Source organism: Harpegnathos saltator, unplaced genomic scaffold (assembly GCF_003227715.2).
Source record: "Harpegnathos saltator strain DR-91 unplaced genomic scaffold, Hsal_v8.6 scaffold93, whole genome shotgun sequence".
NCBI lineage: Eukaryota > Metazoa > Arthropoda > Insecta > Hymenoptera > Formicidae > Harpegnathos > Harpegnathos saltator.
The window spans coordinates 1,974,545-1,994,299 of record NW_020230721.1 but is presented as its reverse complement, the minus strand read 5'-3'; the positions used below and the strand labels follow the sequence as shown (position 1 = coordinate 1,994,299).

General features: G+C 43.3%; 2 protein-coding genes across 3 annotated transcripts; both read left to right on the top strand.

Moving 5' to 3' along the window:
• Positions 1-1,099: 1,099 nt before the first annotated feature.
• Mcm6 (minichromosome maintenance 6) lies at positions 1,100-4,792 on the top strand. Its single transcript, XM_011139208.3, has 11 exons — positions 1,100-1,191; positions 1,327-1,470; positions 1,630-1,894; positions 1,983-2,185; positions 2,267-2,465; positions 2,552-3,082; positions 3,172-3,477; positions 3,559-3,892; positions 3,969-4,082; positions 4,177-4,316; positions 4,407-4,792. The coding sequence occupies exons 1-11, from the start codon at positions 1,100-1,102 to the stop codon at positions 4,524-4,526; spliced, it is 2,448 nt and encodes an 815-aa protein (XP_011137510.1). The 3' UTR covers positions 4,527-4,792.
• Positions 4,793-4,860: 68 nt separating this feature from the next.
• Positions 4,861-19,451, top strand: LOC105182060 (urea transporter 2). 2 transcript variants are annotated; one of them, XM_025307695.1, is made up of 12 exons: positions 4,861-5,411; positions 5,876-6,066; positions 6,950-7,072; positions 9,074-9,193; positions 9,599-9,750; positions 11,780-11,927; positions 14,075-14,200; positions 15,016-15,175; positions 15,380-15,564; positions 15,639-15,806; positions 17,194-17,273; positions 18,271-19,451. In XM_025307695.1, exons 2-11 carry the CDS (start codon positions 6,028-6,030, stop codon positions 17,233-17,235), a joined length of 1,263 nt encoding a protein of 420 aa, XP_025163480.1. In that variant the 5' UTR covers positions 4,861-5,411; positions 5,876-6,027; the 3' UTR covers positions 17,236-17,273; positions 18,271-19,451. The 2 variants fall into 2 exon arrangements, with proteins under 2 accessions (XP_025163480.1, XP_011137509.2); XM_011139207.3 differs by lacking the exon at positions 4,861-5,411 and having other exon boundaries at positions 5,457-6,066; positions 15,016-15,163; positions 18,271-19,450.
• The last annotated feature ends 304 nt before the right edge of the window (positions 19,452-19,755 follow it).

The window sequence follows — 19,755 nt, the reverse complement described above, 5'->3', positions numbered from 1 at the left end:
GAGGGGAATGCGAGGAAGCCTTTCAACTGTATGCGACATTGATTTATTACTTATTGATTACTGAAAATAAAGAAAATTATTCTATCGAAGCATCGGATATTTGTTAGCTTTATGTTAATTAAAGAGGAATGTGTACGATTAGAAAATATGTTAGCAACTAATTGTACAGAATGTCAAAGTTGTTGTAACGCCGTTTTCGGAGAATAATTAAAAGTCATGGTAGCGTTAAAAAGTGGAATTTCATCTCATGCGAATTTTGTCTCGTTCTTATTAAATGTTAGATTATCCGCTGCGGATAATAACTCTTCTACTTTTCATCTAATATTCAATGATAATAAATAACATTTAATTGCATTCGTTTGGCTTTTTTTATTTCGAAAATAAAAAAATATATACCAGGGTGAGTCCCCTCGCTCTTTTTAGACCTTCGGGCATAGTCTGGCATAGAGATAGTAACTATGGTTGCAGCACGGACATAAACCGCCTGAAAGTGGATGTAATACTGACTTCCACCACATGTAGATTTTACCACCAAGACCTAAAAGTGGATGTAGCATCGTAGTTCTCCTCTCAAAATGGATGCAGATGGCGCCCATTTCCAGTGCGAAAAATCGGTGTCGCCGAAAACGCCGTGTTGGCCGCTCTCAGCTTCCTCTCTGCTTTAAGTCTTTAACTATATTGAAATTTATATATTATTGCTTTCTACCAAGAAATATATTGAGTTGAATAAGAAATGACGCTTTTCTAATTTCTTGTATGTCATTTTGATATTGATTTCATAGGATGTATTTCTGTAATAAAAGATATTTGAATAAAGATTATTTAAAACAATTAAAAATATGAAATATTTTTCCCTCTCTATATTGTTGAATTTATGAAAATTTATATTGTCCTCACATGTTCGAAATTCCCTACTGTCATTGTCTGCAATTCCAACGCAGCCAAAAAGAACAAACTTATTCTTCACTGTGATGGATATTGGAAAAGTGGCTTAAGGTTTCTCTCCCGCCAAATCTTCGTTGACAACGTTTAGTATCTGACTCTTTAATTTTATCTGCTTGTTTGTGTACATAGTACCCTTTTGTTATTAATCAAAAACATGGATGCTGCTGCTGCACAGACAGGTCGATTACAAGTGCGTGATGAGATCGGGATTAAATGTCAAAAGTTGTTTCAGGATTTTCTGGAGGAGTAAGTTCTTTCATATTAATTTTTTAATTGCGATTTCTCATGGTATCTTTAATTTTATTTATTTAAATTAAATAGTGAAACGAATAATATATTGTTGGAGTAGAATGTATTTTATATGTTTCATCTTTGTTATAGATTTAAGGAAGATGGAGAGATCAAATACTTAGAGCCAGCTAAAGAACTCATTAGTCCAGAACGTTGTACATTAGAGATATCATTAGAGGATATAGAGACATATAATCAAGTTCTTGCTGCGACTATAATAGAGGAATACTACAGGTTGTATAATTTATTTAAATTAAATAAAGAGTATAATTACTTTACTGATCTATATCATGTACAAAATATTAATTTATTCTACCATAATATTATACCAAAACAGTAAACTGCAGTATGTACTATATATGTTATTAATAAAAATAACTTTTGCTTCCCCAGGATATATCCATTTTTGTGTCAAGCAGTATGCAACTTTGTCAAGGACATAGGAGAGTTGGAAAAAAGTAAGGAATGCTACGTTAGTTTTGTTGATGTATCTGCCAGGCAGAAATTAAGAGATTTGAACACATCACGTTTGGGTACTTTGTCTCGTATATCCGGACAAGTGGTGCGTACACATCCGGTTCATCCAGAGTTGGTTCTTGGTACTTTTATTTGTATGGACTGTAACGCGTGTATTAAAAATGTGGAGCAACAATTTAAGGTAAGACAGATTCACTCTGCACATCATACTATGTAAATCTAATCAAGCTGTTACGATATTAAATACTAATGAACATTGATTTTTTTAGTTCACAAATCCAACAATCTGCTCTAATCCTGTATGTAGCAACAGACGCCGTTTCATGCTAGATGTGGATAACTCGGTGTTTGTGGACTTTCAAAAAGTAAGGATACAAGAAACACAAGCTGAGCTTCCTAGAGGAGCTATACCCCGTTCCATTGAAATTATTCTGAGAGCAGAGATGGTCGAATATGTACAAGCCGGCGACAAGTAAGAAATAAAATGTGCAATATTTAAAGCTTCTTCGGGTCTTGCTTAGAATATCTTCTGGACAAACTTTCTTTTATTCAGGTACGACTTTACTGGGACCCTCATAGTAGTTCCAGACGTGGGGATGTTGTCTCTGCCAAACGTCAAGGCAGAAATCGGACCAAGAAACAGAAATAATGATCAAAGAGAAGGTGTAAGTGGCCTCAAGTCACTCGGTGTCAGAGAATTAACGTACAAAACGGCCTTCCTCGCCTGCAGCGTTACTGCTACGAGTTTAAGAGTAAGTGAAAGCAACGAAAACATGAGGAAGTACATCCTTTTCAAAGAAGAAAGATTTATCTGATTGTTTTCACATTTCTATTGCAGTTTGGAGGTACAGACATGGCAATGGAGGAGATCTCGCAGGAAATGATGAAGAAACAAATGACAGAGGCGGAGTGGAATCGCATATACGAGATGAGTCGAGACAAAAATTTATACGAGAACCTAGTCTCCAGCATGTTTCCTGCGATCCACGGTAACGACGAGATTAAGAAGGGAATTATTCTCATGTTCTTTGGCGGCGTGCCAAAGACCACGGAAGAATGCACGTCTCTGCGGGGGGACATCAACATCTGCATCGTCGGTGATCCCAGCACCGCGAAGTCGCAGTTCCTCAAGTGCGTGGCCGACATTTCACCGCGGGCGGTTTACACATCCGGAAAAGCATCGAGCGCGGCAGGCTTGACGGCCGCGGTAGTGCGAGACGAGGAATCAGCCGACTTTGTCATCGAAGCTGGCGCATTGATGCTTGCGGATCATGGCATTTGTTGCATCGATGAATTCGACAAGATGGATTTGAAGGACCAGGTCGCGATTCACGAAGCTATGGAGCAGCAGACGATCTCGATAGCCAAGGTAACTGGAGATGCTGGGCGTAAACGCCGAAATGGTTGAATGAAATCGTTGACAAATTTTTGCTAACCGGTGTCAAATCATGTCCTTAGGCAGGTGTAAGGGCGACTTTGAATGCTCGGACGTCCATATTAGCGGCGGCAAATCCTATCGGCGGGCGATACGACAGGAGGAAGTCGCTGCAGCAGAATGTACAGTTAACCGCGCCGATCATGTCGAGATTCGACTTGTTCTTCGTCGTGCTGGACGAATGCAACGAAATCGTTGATAGCGGAATCGCTAAAAGAATCATCGACCTGCATTGCGATAATCTGAGTGACATTCATATAGTGTACAAGCAAGAGGACATTATCAGATATATCAATTTTGCTAAGCATTTCAAGCCCGTTTTAAATCAGGTGAGATACACTGGTAAAAATTACAAATTACTTATATGTCATGACAATTTCATTAGATTATGTTATCGAATATCCCCGTAGGAAGCTGCTGAGCTTTTAGTGGACAATTACACGGCTCTTAGACAGAGAACCGGTAGCGGAAGCGGCAAGTGGAGAGTGACGGTGAGACAGTTGGAGAGCATGGTTAGATTGTCGGAGGCGCTGGCGAAACTCGAATGCGTGGACGAAGTGACGGTGAAGCACGTGAGAGAAGCAAAACGATTGTTGCAGAAAAGTATAGTTACGGTGGAACAGCCTGACGTGGATCTCGAAGAAGGCATGGACGACGCGAATAGAGCAATGGATGTCGACGAGGCACCCCCGCTGATGGAAGCTCTTAACGCGTTGGACAATAACGAAGCACCTCCCCCAACTCGTACGTTCGCGCGCGACTTTCCTCGCTTGTTTGTATATCGTGTTCAACTTGTCATTAGTCTCGTTTGACTTTTCAGCCGGTAACGAGCCACCAAAGAAGAAATTTACGATGTCCTTTGAGGTCTACAAAAATTTGTCGAACATGTTGATTCTCTATATGAGGAGCGAAGAGAGTCGTGTCGAAAGCGAAGGTATTTCTTTTATTGCGCAACGATAAACATTGCAGCAGAGATACCAGCAGATACGAATTTTTTTTTTCAATTGTCACACATTTCCGTCTGACAGATGACAATAAGGGTGGAATACGGAAGTCCGAATTGGTTGCGTGGTATCTCGACCAGATACAGGAACAAATAGACTCGGAAGATGAGCTGTTGGAGCGAAAGAACTTCATCGAGAAGGTTATTGATAGATTAATATACAACGTACGTATTAATATCTTCATTTATCATGTAGTCGCGCACTCTTACTTAGTTTTCGCAATTTACAGTGTGCGCAAATGCTTTTTCTTTCAGGATCAAATTATAATACCTCTGTCAACAACCGATCTGAGGAGGAGAGGTACAGAGGATGGCGAGGAAGACGAGGAGGATCCTCTGCTGGTTGTTCATCCTAATTACGTTATAGATGTATAATTTTACGCATATGTATTATCTTAATGTCGCTGTAAAGTACGTTAAATTACGATTAATTAGTATTACGATTAATGGCCATTATAAATTATACATATTACAAATTATACATATGCAATCCTTTGCATCGAAGGATGTTATATTTTCCTATTTCGATATTGTATGTCACCATGTGATTTGTCACCACAGTGATTTAAATGATTTATCATTAATCGTCAGCTAGATTACACTTTTTATATTTAGTCTCTAAGAAAGTAAGAAAGAAATAAAATATGGAGATAAGCATGACTATAACCCTCCTTCGTTTAAAAGCGGCTCCTTGGGGCAAGGATGATAAGCGTCGTAAATGCCTTTATTAAAGTGTAGAATACTCTTGACCCGTTTCAATAGTACGCTAATTACCGTCGCGTAAGTAGCGCTAATTGACACGCATTTTAATGCTCTCGGAGTTGAAACTATCCGGCTGCTGAATAGAACGTTGAATTACGTGACTTCAGTACCGGCTCAGACGTCACTTCAGCTGCTGCCATGGTGTCGATAAAAGTGTGCTTATAAAATTAATTCGCGCGCAACAATTGCGCGAGACGAGAGGGATTTAAAAATCTAAAAATATACGCAAATATTTTTCGCACGAGCGAGTTCACCAAAGACCGACTCTCTTTTCGAGATCTTTCATTCTCTCTCGGAATCGCTCGTCACGTTGGTCGCTCGGGACACTTCTTCATCGATGTGATTGAAATACTTTAGCTGATTACTCGGACCTTTCCAGCGATTAGAACTTGACGCTGTAGTCACACGTGTACCATCAGCGAGACATCTGCCTCTGTGTTTACGGCTTTAACATGTGAACACCGTGTGTACTTTTATCGCCGCTTAAATGTACACAAGGTACGTTGCGAATGCGGCAGCTGGTGCGGATGTGATTCGTGCGGTGATTGCGGAAGGATCATTTTGTCACAGTACGAATAAATCTCGCGTGACGCGCAGGATCTTCCTCTTAAACTCTATTTGCCAGAGCGGATCGCGAGATTCGGCGAGTTCTCGCAGAATATTCATGAATTTTCAATCATCGCGAGATCCTCGTTCACCTGTTCAAAGCAAAGCCTCTCTTGAGAGGCCCGCCCACATGTTTATCGCACGTACCTTTACGCTGACTTTACAACTTTCACGAGCGAGACCGAGCAACATCGATATCGAATTCCGCAGCAGCGTCACGAACGTGACGCGTCGCGATCTCCTCGCAATAATATCGGCGGGCGTGATGTTTCGTAATATTACGTTGCGAGAAACGACAAAGCCGCTATTCAACGCTATTCAGCCCTGACAAGTAAACTGACGTAAAACTGTTGCAGATGCGAGTGCATCCCTGAGTGCATCAGCGCAGTCTTCGGAATCCGCGTCGAGATGTGCGCGCGAGTGCCGTGACGAAATTCCGGCTTCGATACGGACGAGCGAGTCTATTCTCGCTAATTATCTCGGTAATTCTCAGCTCATCGATACCGCGATGTCTACGAAGGAGCTGCCAGTGAGGGAGCGGCGACAAGTGAGTGAACGTTTTTAGCATTTTTTTCTAATACGCATATTATTCCAGTGAGAAGTGCGTCGGTTTCTGTTTCGACGTTTTCAAACGCTTCCGTTCACGTGTCACATGATGCGCAACTCTGGTTGGCAGGGAAGAAAAATATTGGAGGAGCGGGTTTACCGTCGTTTATTTGTTTATAATCTCTCGGGGGGGTAAATTGAAACGCGAGCCTTTTCGCTGAAAAATTCGTTCGCGCTCCAATCGCACGATATTTGCGACAAACCGTGTCCGTCCAGCGACGGATTCCTCGCAGCCGGTTTGACGTGGAATTTCGGGGCGCAAATAACATTACTGGATATACGCGAACGTGTTTGAACGAATTTGCTCGTGGGGCAGATCGAGAATCCGCGCAGCTGTGAAAAATCGGCCAAATTGCGACCGAAGTGGCAAACGAAAGTTACACGACTTGTATGAAGTTAAAATTACAGAATTAGTTAAAAAGCTAGTTAGGGATTCATTTAAGCCGATAAAATCCATGCAAGGATGTTGATGAGAAATAATTTTTTGATAATACGATAATAGACAGCATTTTTTTCGCAACATTACGTATGAAGCAAAAAGTCGCGCTATAAGTCGGACAAGCCGGGGATATAAAAATGAAAATATAAATATAAATATTAAGATAAACGTAAGTATAAAAATATGTAAATAGAAACTGAAAATATACGAACGGGGTCGATTAGACGATGGAGTTATTCTCCTCCTGCGAGAAAGAAATTCGCCAGCATCTTTGGACGTTTCTCATCGGTCTAAATTATTCCTCAGCGATTGAGTATCTAAGAGCCTTTACTCAGAAAAGCAATGCGTGAAAATGGCAAGCAAAGAAATAAGCTGAATCCAACAGGAACCCAAGTGGGCGCCGTGCGTCGGCGACTTTGCGATTCTGAAGGAGTACTACGCCGGGAGGGAACGACCTTTCTGGCTGCTGTTGCAGCTATTCGACGCTTTACTTCGCGGGTTTGGACAGGTGAGTGATCGAGCTCGACGCGATATCCGACGTCGTAACTCACGTGTACTCACAATTACCTCCGACAAGGAGTTACTGAAGAACGAACACTTTTCGCACGATGCTGCACTCGATGTGCTCTCACCCAAAAAAAAAAAGTAATTTCAGAACAAGCGGAATCATCTAAATTTTAGAGGATTTTATTCTTATATATGGCCTCAAGAGGATTCCTCCAAGATCAAGAGGAAAATATTATAAACACATTATTCTTAAAGTTAGAGGGATTATATGTTATATGTATAATGCAAATCTTATTAAATTTTAATATAAATTTCCTCTTATATACAGATTATTTAATCTTTTTTTTTTTAAGAGGATTATTTATCCTTACTATACTTTATTCCTACTGGTTATACTAGTTAGTTTGGAAAAAAAACTGTTATAATGTACAGCGAAAAGTGATATATATATATATATATATAAATGTATATTTCTGACTCCAGTTCTACAATAAGTAGACACGAATGAAATAAAATCATCATAACAAATAAATTTCCAATCAGTTTTATTAGTTTTATTATGGACTTCATAGCTACAAAGATGTTCATCATAACCAATTGATGAAACATAGTTAAAAGAATGAATATATTATTCAACTTCTTGCAATAGATTATAAACTGTATTTGAACAAATATAGGTAAATTATCTTCGTTATATGTTACAGCGACACACATACCTTTTGTAAAAAGCGTTCCAAATATTCTGACCCATCAACAGGTTATTTTTTCGTTTATGTCTGGAGGTAGAACATGACTGAACAAAATAAGCCGACATTCAAATCAACATATTCCTCTTTATACAAGAGGAAAATTAATTGATATAAGAGGAAATCCTCTTGAAATAAGAGGAAATCAGTTGGAACAATATCTTAATTAAATTTGAGATGAATGCTTCACTTCAGTCGCTTTATCGAAAGAGGAATCCCTTTTCTATAAAAGGTCTCGCTTAGAATATGAGATTATGTGAGAAATCACTTTACAAATGGAATACTTTTTTTGGGTGCTAAAAGCAGCAGTCTTGCGTGCGCAATCGGGTTTTGAAGAAGTGCGTAGTGCAAGGACAAAAATGTTCATTTGTTTATTCAAGTTCTCTCCGAGGTCCATTAAAAATGCAAAACGCATGGTTGTGCACAGAATTTGAATAATTTTTATAGGAAATTACAAACCGGCAATTTTCCACCGCTCGGTGGTCAAATTTTCAAACTTCCCACACTGAGAGAAAAGTATATGATATTTGGAACTATAATGATACAGTAACTAAATTATAGTCCGAAATATCATATTTGTAGTAAGTATTACCATAATATCGGTAATAATTACGATATAGGCATAGTATAACCAATTATATATTTTTACTAAGAATTATAGTAAGTTAAATTAAAATTATTGTATGGTTGCAAATGGTAAAATGGTAGGTAAAAGTAACTCTTTAATATAGTCAATATTACCAGAATATTTGCTAAATGATGACAGATGTAACTATATGAATATTAAATCTCACTATATTTGTGAATGAGAAATTACCATATATGTGGTAAAAGTAACTAAACAATGATTTAATACAATCATTGACTATATATTTGTGTTTGTTCTACTATATTTTGCAGATTCCACGAACTATAAAAATATAGTTGACGCCAAAATGAACTGTAAAATATAGTGAGATCATAGTTAATTCAACTATATTTTTCTATCGGTGCAGCAAATCGGTTTTGCGTGCGTACTTGACATCTATCTTCATAATCCACCAGTTTATTTCCACGATGAGGTTACTCGGTCACTAATTGCTGAATATCCGCCTGAAAAGTCGCGCGAAAAATCAGCGGGGAGCGCAACGCTCGCGGCCAATATAACTCTGTTATCTCGCGCGCCAACTCGATCACCGGCAATACCCACACGTACACACACATACACACAACCACGACGAAAATCGCCGCGACTACTTTTCAGGCTAACGTTACAGGTCCTATTGGTGAATAATCCTCTCAGCGGCCTGCTGATAGCGGTTACCTTGGCTGCGGTAGCGCCAGGTGCACTGGCGTTGTCTGCAGCTACCGGTGTCCTTGGCCTCCTACTGTCCATGGTATGTTTTATTAATCATTAGCCTCACCGTACGTACGTTTGTCTCTGCACGTTCGTGCGGCGAGCGTGCCAAGTCGCCGAAAAGAGGCGCGGCGAGCTCCTCGTGGCCGTCGAATGCGGCGAGGCGACCGCGCTCGTCCGGCCGACTGCGGACGGTTGCAAATCCGTCTTTTGTCTCTTTCGACCATAATGGACCGTTCGCGTACACACGCGAGGAAAAATCACTGCAATGCGGTATTCGCCTTTTCGCCTCGCCTCGCCTCGCCGCGACGCGACGCGACGCGACGCGACGCGACGCGACGCGACGCTCCACGGGAGACCCGAGGAGAAGCCCCGGCGGGGCATTTCCGCGTGCACGCGCGTGCACTGGCCGCCAAAATGACGCGCCGCGGCTCTTCTTGTGCAGCTCATGCGAGACTCTCAGGATCATGTGGAGAACGGATTGACCGTGTACAATCCGTTGCTGGTCGGCGCCGTATCGTACGTCCTGATACCGCAGATTTACGGGGCATTCGATGCCTTCAGCTGCCTGCACGTGCTCCTGGGAACGATATTCAGGTATATTCGAGTATATTGCCGCCGTGTGCCGCGGACGAGCCGCTTGAAAAATCCGCCGCTGTGAGCCGTAAATCGTTGCTCATCCTCCGCGTCAGCTCGCGATGCTCGCGATACGCTCAGATGAAATCTGCTGAAGGAGAGGCAAGATCGGCGGGGCATTAACGAGGCAATGTACGAGTTACGCAAGTACGAACATGTTCATTCGTCTCTTCTCGCTTTTATTCGACGCCCGTTAAAAATATGAAACACGTCGCTGTGTAAATTTGGGGAATTTTTATAGGAAATTAAGAAACGGTGAAGAGAGTTGAAAGCGGAATAATTGGCTACTAAAAGTCAGCTCTAAGGAGCGAGAATGCTGTCGCCGGCGGTAAAATGCGTCTGGTCATTGTCGTTCATTGTCACGTTAGCTTCATCAATCTTTCTCCTCCGTGCTCTTTAAGGTACACAAAGAAAGGTATCATTGCCGCTGAGGAAAGCAAAGTTGACTTTTCTTCTTGTAAGCAATGGTCCTCCTTTCTTGATAATAGCTTTCAAATATGTTCACCGCAAAGTTTATAAGAGCTCATTATAATGCGCTCCAAAGAGACGTTTACTTTCCTTTTAAGAGAACGTTTTGGTTTTTTAATTTAATATTCTTGATCGCTAGCAAACTCGCTAAGATTCAGAACGTACTTTGAGTAAATTTGATGCTTACGATGAATTTGCGATTTGCGAATGTACAACCTCGTGAGATATTATTTGAAACATGTAATGTTTATTCGAACGCATTATGTGAATTTGTTTTTATGTACATCCAAAAAAAAGTACTCTATTTGTAAAGTGATTTTTCCCATAGTCTCATATTCTAAGCGAAGCCTTTTGCAGAAAAAAATTTCTCTTTCGACAAAGCGATTAAAGTGAACCATTCATCTAAAATTTATTAGATATTATTCCAACTATTTTCCTCTTATCTCAGGAGGATTTCCTCTTGTATCGATGAATTTTCTTCTTAAATGAAAAATACAGTTTATAATCTATTGCAAGAAGTTGAATAATATATTCTTTCTTTAACTATATTTCATCTAATTGGTTATGATGAACATCTTTGTAGCTATGAAGTCCATAATGAAACTGATTAGAAATTTATTTCTTACGACGATTTTATTTTATTCGTGCCTATTTATTGCAGAACAGGAGCCGAAATACATCTATGTGTATATATATATATATATATATATATTACTTTTCGCTATACTATATTATCATAATTTTCACAAATTAACTAATATAACCAGTAAGAATGAAATACAGTAAGAATAAATAATAACCCTTTTAAAAGAAAAATTAAATAATCTGCGTATAAGAGGAAATTTATATTAGAATCAATAAGATTTGCATTATACATACAACATCTAATCCCTCTAACTTTAAGAATAATGCGTTTATAATATTTTCCTCTTAATCTTGGAGGAGTCCTCTTGAGGCCATATCTAAGAATAAAATCCTCTAAAATTGAGATGATTCCGCTTGTTCCGAGATTACTTTTTTTTGGGTGTGACATGTCGCGTGTGAATGACGGTGAATATCACGGTGTATGTCACCGAGCCTAAGAGCTCTTTTAAAAAATAATAACGGAATTGCATCATCGTTAAATTATCGGCCATTCGGGCGTCATGGCCATGAGCCAAAACGTATATTGACGCAAACTCGCTTGACATCAATGCCGCCGGTTGATTATTCGGGAGGGTGTCGGCAGACAACGACACATCGATGAGCATTCGTCCGTTGACAATGCCGCGCACGCTGGAACATTAAATGTAATTTAATGTAGACGGCTCGAAGAACGGCGCAGAAACACTGCACACGCCGTGACAGTGAGTCCGTTTGAGATTCGAGGAAGATAATCGGAATAGTTCGCGATGGTAGATTATACGGCAAACGCGGGAGTTACGCGTTTGCGCCGCAATTCACTCATCACCACCCAGTATGACTGGGCGGCGTTTGTAAATTTCAGAGGTGTTCTCTACAAGCTGCTGGTTAATGTTTTCAGTGTTTATCTCGCGCGCTCCCTGGACAGCGATAAATTCCCGTGCACAACGTGGCCATTTAACCTGACGGAGTTTGCGTTGATTTTCGCCCTTTCGACGCGGAATGGCACGAACGTGCTAACCGATGCCGCGGTACCGGTGTTTGAGATGGTAAATTAATTCTACGTTACGTACGTACGTTACATGAGGTTTACGAGTTTTCAACAATTCCACGCATACACACGCACACATATACATGTGTACGCACTTGCGCGCACGCAGCACTCGCGATTCGCGCCGAATTGAAGGGGCGAGTGGAGTAAAGTGATACATTAGGTCTTTTGAAAAATAACTCTTTTATCATGAATGAAGGCATATGCGTACAAAAAGTGTTTCAAAAAGGATAGGATGACTACATGTAGTTATATTATTTTGGTCGAGGTGAGCAAAAGAATTCTTAAAAATACAGCGCCTAAAACGATTAGTTGAAAAGTTAATGTCGCGTCAAGATTAAAAGAGAATTAATTTCGATGTTCATGTATGACACATATAATAATATATAATAATATTTACTTAAATGACTTTCAAAAATTTGATAGAAAGGCCAAAAGTGAAGGAGACGCTCAAAATATCCACAGCATGAAGCAATACAAGTCTGGATTCTCCGCATCATGGATTGTCTTTGCATTTAAACATTCTTTATATATGTGTGTGTATGTTCTTTGTGCATAATATTGAGTTGTGCAATTTCATATTTTTCATTTGAAACGAAACAATTGCATTTTATACCGTTATAATTTTATGAAACACTTTTGTGGCATAATGCGGAGAATGACAAAAGATTGCGGAACAAAGCGCGTACAGTGTTCCATAAAATTGCAACGATATAAAAATAGGATCGCTTCGTTTTACTTGGCAAGTCCGAAATTGCTGATCGCCACGATCCAGCACGATACTTCTGCGAGTATCGTACTTTTTGTTAGATGTTACTCCTGCCCCTTCGATTCTAATGAATCTCGAATGAGAAAGAAGACTGTATAGAGCGCCATGCTGAATAAATTCAGACATAACGATTAAGTTCGGGGATACTCTGCAATTCTGTGCAATTAACGAAAGTTCTCGCGATATTTCTGGACTGGAATAAATCTACGAGTCGGTACTCGTAGGAAACTTTCTCAATAAGAGCCACTCTCCGCTGATGTTGACGCGACAGGGAGAAGAGGAGAAGCTTTGATTGATATTTACGGAACGTGTCAAATGTGTGTTTACTTGACAGACGTCGCGAGGAACACTCGCGGGGAGTGACAAGTGATGACCGATCGGGGCCGTGTTCACTTTAATTTCGAGAGTAGGTCACGAGGGTGAATTTAAGTAGAATAGGGCGAAGGCTTCGGCGTGCGCCGGATGAAATTCTCTCGGAAAAACGGCCTTAGCACTCAGACCATACATATTCGACGCGCCTTCGCGAGGAGGAAAATGCTATCCCCCTGCTGGGTCGTGGCATGCCTCTCCTTGGTATTGATCAAACTCCGGCCAGAATAACTCCGTCAACGATAACGTACCGCGGCACGGATTTATTTCGACCTAACTAGTTGCCGGTTGTTTGTTTCAGTTAAATATTTGGCGTGCTCTCTTTATCTCCCTCTCTCTCTCTCGCTCTCTCTCTCTCTCTCTCTCTCTCTCTCTCTCTCTCTCTCTCTCTCTCTCTCTCTCTCTCTCTCTCTTTCTCCGTATTTCTCTCCACCGAGGATCCGCAAAGTTGGTAAATAGCAGCGTAACAGTTGGATATTTGGAAATATTGCTCGTTGCTGTGGCTGTGTAGTTGCATCTCTCGTGTGCGTGCGTGCGTGCGTGCGTGCGTGCGTGTGTGCGGACAAATATATCAAGTTTTACGACATGCGAATGTGCCATGCTGTGTTCACGCTATAATGGTCGCGTGTACTCTCGCGATAACGCGGAAAGTTAATTGCACTCTCGCGCGGTGTAAATAAGTTTCGTGATTTGTGCGACGTCCGACGTCTGAGCGTGATTAGAACGAATCGCGGCTGTCTACGAGAGAGCACACATAGTTGTGTGTGTGTGTGTGTGTGTGTTTTATGAGAAAAATTTCTCCCTCTTTCTTCTCGCTAAAGAAGGAATTTACGACTCGGGTCAGTGGAAGATGGAACCTAGAATTACTTCTTCGCGAGAGAAGCGTATTTTATCGCGGAATAGTTTGAACACCTTTACCTTCTGCGGAGCTCGTCGAGCGACCGCCATCGCGCGCGTTTCTCCGTCATGTGCGGGTTATTGTGCAAGACTCTCCTCATTGTTTTCAGCACAATGCAACAAGTGAGACGACGACGACGACGACGACGACGACGACGACGACGATGCTGACGGCGCTGGTGGACGACGGCGCTGCTTTCTACGTGCGGAACACGACCGACATTGACTGGGGAATGGTAGAGTTCACTAGTGCTCCACTTTTTGCAACTATGTGTCCCTGATTGCGCTTGTATTAGCGAATCTCGCGGCTCTTCAGGGATACAATAGGCTCTCGTTAGTTCCGCGGTCGCTGTCGCTCTATTTCGCTCGTATCGTCCGTCAGTACGTCGCATGCCGCAAACAAATCTCATTACGGGGCGTCTCGATGAACTTCCAGATGAACTGCGATACGCCGTGATTACCGCGAGATTTTGCCGTATCGAGTTATCGGTCCATCGATTGTCGTGCTCGAGGAACTCGTTCAGCCTCGTTTCAGCGGACATCGCCGCGGCATCGACGTTCGCTGCGATAGAATGTTTTTCTATAATTGCTTTATCGGGATCGGCGGAGGAATAAATCGGGACGAACGTTCGTCGTTCTTTTATCTCGCGGAGGAAACACTTTCGAACGAGCGCTCGGACGAGAATTCGCTGAAAAAAGAGAAGAGAAGAGAATTCGCTGGAAAAAGAAAAAAAAAAAAAAAAAGAAAAAGAGGAAAGAAAAGACAGCGAGAAAACAGATCTCCGCATTCGGCCGCGACCGAAAACGTTCGCCCGAGCGTATTTAAACTCGATTGCGAGATAACTGGGAACAACCGGCTGATTAGAAACCTCCTGCGGGAGCGTTTCCGTTACTGCAACCGAGTTTTCCATTTGACCCCTGCTCGTTCCCGAGCGCACCGGCGAAAACTTCCGACACGGACCGAGCAGAATTGTATTCCTCGTTTCTCCGTGCTTCCGCACGGTTGATTTATCTACACTCGATGCTGAAACTTAAAAATCCTGACTTTCAGATGGTGCGTGCCGTCATCGTCGGCCCGTCGCAGGTGTTCGCCGTCGACGATGTAACGTTCGGAGCTGTCTTGTACCTGGCGACGATCGTTTTCTCGCCGACGACTGCCGCGTTCGCGTTCCTCGGCGCCCTCGTCGGCTGTCTCGCAGGTATTCCTCACGGTAATCCTCACGCGAGCGTCGCGCAGCCATTGATCTCTCGTCGCAGCGATCATTGGCTGTGCACGGTGAACGGTGAATAAGCAGAAAATCCTCTCAGCGAGCGGAAGCGGAGCTCCGCGAGCTCTCTCGCTTCGCCGCAAGTGTGAGAAAGACGCGAGAGCGAGTATAACGATTAAATCGCCGTTCTCATGAATTTCCCGCCAGGCCTGCATCTCGGAGTGGAGCACGACGAGATCTACAGCGGGATCTGGGCTTACAACAGTCTGCTGACCGGGGCCGCCTTGGGAGGAAATCTGCTGGTGCTGAACGGCCAGACGACCGCCGCGACCGTCGTCGCGATCGTTTACACCGCGCTCGTGCAATATTGCGTGCAATCGGTGTTTGCCAAAGTACCTGAACGGCCCATTCGCAGCTCATTTCGGCGCAGCATTCCGCGAGACTCACGCGCCGCCATGTGTTGCAGGTGGATCTGCCGATACTGACGCTGCCGTTCGTCATCGTTGTCTCGTTGTTCTTAAAGCTGAGGACCGACGAGGACGACGCGGCGTTTCCACGGCCTGTGCCGGTTTCTTTCCCTGAAAAACAACGCCACGATTATCTGGCGACCCGCTCGTCGGCGCTCCTTCAAGCAGTACGTCTTTTCCCGAGAGCGAAAGAGGGAGGAGAGGGCAGAGAGCCTCCCTCTCACGTTCCCTCTCGATATGACGCTGTATATTTCCGCGACGATAGAGATCGCCGGAAGAAACGACGGCTCATCGTCGTGCTTCACGTCGAATCTTATCCCGCTCGAGATGCTCGAGCGTGCCGTTGAAAGTTCTCCCGCGCGATAAGACGCGCAAGGAATCCCCTTGGAATCTATCAAAGCCACGCCCCTACAAGAAGCAAGGACAGAAAAATTGATTTCTGCCTTACTCTCGGCTTTCGCTCAGGCCGAATTGTTTGTTTTCGCGGCGGGCTGAGCGCGTCGGCCGGCTGAATCAAATTTTTCAAGAAAATTGTGCAGCCGCGCGTACGTAATTACCGCGTGCGTTGCTGATTTCGCAAAATTGTTGTTGAGATTCGGCGGGTTAAAACGTCCGCACCCAAAAAGAAATAATTTCAGAACAAGCGGAATCATCTAAATTTTAGAGGATTTTACTCTTACATATGGCCTCAAGAGGATTTCTCTAAAATTAAGAAATATTATAATATTATGAACATATTGTTTTTAAAGTTAGAAGAATTATATGTTATATGTATAGTGCAAATCTTATTGACTTTACTATAAATTTCCTCCTATATACAGATTATTTAATCGTTTTTTAAGAGGATTATCATTTATTCTTACTATACTGTAATTTTATACAAATAATATACAGTATACATAAGTGTTCTCTAAGTGGCATTTGATATAGTGTGCGATACGATAAATGGATATATGCATGTACTTACACTAAAATATGGGTCAGTATGTCTTTAGGTTGATTTTCTCCAAAAATTCTTAAACTTCGTTCATGACGAAACAACCGGGAGAAACAACACAAACCGAATAACGATCTTTCTTTTTTTCTCCTTTGCTCTAGAGGTTGTCCATAAAATAAATAAATAAATGTGGCGACGATCGTCATATGCACAGAGAAAGTGTCCCAGATGGAAGAGGAGAAACGCTGACAAGCGTTCCTTTGATATAAGAGGAAAATTAATCGATATGGAAGAAATCCTCTTGAAATTAGAGTAAAACAGTTGGAATAATATCTAATCAATTTTAGATGAATGGTTCACTTTAATCACTTTCTCGAAAAAGGAATCCTTTTTCTGCAAAAGGCTTCGCTCCGAATATGAGACTGTGGGAAAAATCACTTTACAAATAGGATACCTTTTTTTTTGGGTGCGAAACTCAGCCGAACAAAACCACCGAGTGCGCTGCCTCGGCTGCAAACGGCAGAGTTACGTTGGACTCGAGCAGCAATTAGCGTAGCTCATCGAATTGCGTTACTCTTTGCTATCGTGTTATCGAAGTCTCTCGTGTTTTGTTACAGGTGGATGTTGCGGGGGAAGCTGACGTCGTGATTGAGAATTGAGAAGAGACGCGGCTTCAGCGGATCACCGAAGACCCGACGTAAGAGTTGAGAGAACAATTTGCATTATCACTCACTCAACGAACCGATCTCGTACGGTTCGGTATCGGTCGGTTCGCGTTCGCCATGCCGTCGGAGAAATTCCGGGAGAAATATCGCGCGCCATGAAATCAATTCGCCTTTAAAAATTGAGCAGAGCCTCCATAGCTCGGCGGATAATTGAGAGCTCGCTTCTGCTATAACAACAATCTATGCCATGAACGAGCTTAACGGCGATCTTGTGTACGGTTTGTATCGATCGGCCCGCGCTCGCGCGTGCGGCCGGAGAAATTCCGGGAGAAATAGCGCGCGCCTTGATATTAATTCACGATTAAAAATTGAGGAGACGCGCAATCTCGGCGGATAATCGAGGGCTTGCTTCTGATTGTACGAACAATTTGTGTCGTAAATGAGGTCAACGGCGATCTTGCGCGGTTCGTATCGATCGGTCTGCGCCGGCCATGCCGCCGGAAGAATTCCGGGAGAGATATCATGCGCCTTGAAATTAATTCGCCGAAAAGCTCCTATTTTCCACAAAAGCATCTCGTTGTTCAAGCCGCGCACGTACTCTCTCTCTCTCTCTCTCTCTCTCTCTCTCTCTCCCCCTCTCCCTCTCTCCTTTTCACCGTTTGATATGCATCGACGCTCCTGAAACGTTTCTGACTCCAGGCGGATTCTTCGCCACGTTTTCAAATAACGGCGTACGTGCTAATCTCCTTATCTCGCGCCGGCGATCCGAGGTCACGACAGGAAGTAGGAGGGGGGAAGCTGAAGAGGGCGATAAAGGCCTCGCGGGGCGAGGGAGGGCGCTTTTTCGGCTCGCGGCTCGCTCTCGCCGGGCTACGAGAAGCTACAGGTCGATCGATGGAATTTATTTCGACGCTTCTGCTGTGTCGCGACTCGTAAATTCGACCGCACTAAATTCTTACGCCCCCGCGAAATTGCACTGGGAATACCACGTGCGGGCTGCTTATCGCGCTCGGTTTCACGCTCATGCAGGCACGATTTCGCGCGAGGTGGCTGGGCGGCTGAATTTTTCGGAGGGCACGGAGGGAAAAGCACCCGGAGCGACCGATCGTCCTGGCCGGAGCGTGCGGGATCTGCGGAAGACGTTCCAACAAAAGCCGACGCCGTTTCCCGGAGGCCTCTCTCAACACCGGCCGACCTAATCAAACTAGCGAAAGCACCCCGCCACCGCCACAATTCGTCCTCATTCTCACGGAAAGAAGTTAATGAAGAAGAGTGGAGAGCGAGAGAATTGCGGTTGTCTCCCGGTGAGGCTGACACATCGGCATTGTCACCTATACATACGTGGCTCCTTATTACGTTCGTATTTCGATCGCGAGAGAACTTGTCCGTCTGAATCGCGACGTCCCGTCTGCGGGAATTCGCGTTGCGACGCGCTTACGACGCGCGCGACGTCAGAGCGTCGGATTTTGCGCTCCTTCGTAGCGAGCACCGCGATCTATCTCTGTAAAGCAATACATAACTGCGCTGTTGCGGCAAGTAATAAAATGATTTATATCCCTGATAAGCCTGCTTTAACGTGGCTTCCACCGCGGGCTTGGCTTTACTCTGCGAAAACTGCACAACGCGGGCAGTATCCCGCGCAGATAATTAAGGATAGTCCGTGAACATTAACGTCGGTAATTCGCTTCATTTGCCGGAACGCGACTCGTCATCTCCAGGGCGATTAACGGCCAATCTTTTTGAATATTAACGCACTCACTAGTGACACGCATGCGCATATCCGCAAATATGCGGATGCGTATGAAATATATCGGTGAAAAAATTTTGGATTATAATTCCGTCGGATTAATGACTGTGTGTGTGTGTGTGTGTGTGTGTGTGTGTGTGTGTGTCTCGAAAATTATACAAAGAACAAAAGTATATAACAAATTTCCGAGCTATAAATAAATACTTCATCGGCCAGTGTATCATAAAAACAGATTGCCGTTAGAAACATAAAAATTGACGCTTTATGTAACAGATTCAAAGTTCCTCATTAATTTTTAGTAAATTCACCGTTTTAGCTGACTTTCCATTGTCTTAACAAGATTCACCGTATCTTGCACCGCGGCACTCAGGCGAAAAGCTCATCAGCGTCGCTGACTGGTGATCGTCATGACGCTCAATTATCGTCAACGCAGACTAATCTCCAGCCCAACGCAAACACAAAGACCGATCTCTTGCGCATTTACACGAATGCGCTAATCGCATTTATTCCACAGCCGCGTGATCTCGCATCACTATCAGAAACGCGGTAATTTTCCCTTTGCAGCGATCTTTGTTTCAGGTCGCTGCGATCTCTAGAAACGGAGATATGAAATTTCGATCGATGCACGCGACAGTAGCGCTGCGAGAACAATGGCCGCATTCCGCCGCCGCGATTCCGGGAAGCCATGCCTCTCGCTGTACGCGATGGCACGCGGCCTTGCCCCCACTCCGCGATTGCTCGATTGCCACGTGGTGGTGTCGCACGCG

Coding starts and splice junctions, on each gene's coding strand:
- Mcm6 (XM_011139208.3), top strand. CDS start 1,100: ATGGATGCTGCTGCTGCACAGACAGGTCGATTACAAGTGCGTGATGAG. Junction 1,471..1,629: donor ATAATAGAGGAATACTACAG/GTTGTATAATTT, acceptor TTGCTTCCCCAG/GATATATCCATTTTTGTGTC. Junction 4,083..4,176: donor GAGTCGTGTCGAAAGCGAAG/GTATTTCTTTTA, acceptor TCCGTCTGACAG/ATGACAATAAGGGTGGAATA.
- LOC105182060 (XM_025307695.1), top strand. CDS start 6,028: ATGTCTACGAAGGAGCTGCCAGTGAGGGAGCGGCGACAA. Junction 9,194..9,598: donor TTGGCCTCCTACTGTCCATG/GTATGTTTTATT, acceptor CTTCTTGTGCAG/CTCATGCGAGACTCTCAGGA. Junction 11,928..14,074: donor CGGTACCGGTGTTTGAGATG/GTAAATTAATTC, acceptor CATTGTTTTCAG/CACAATGCAACAAGTGAGAC.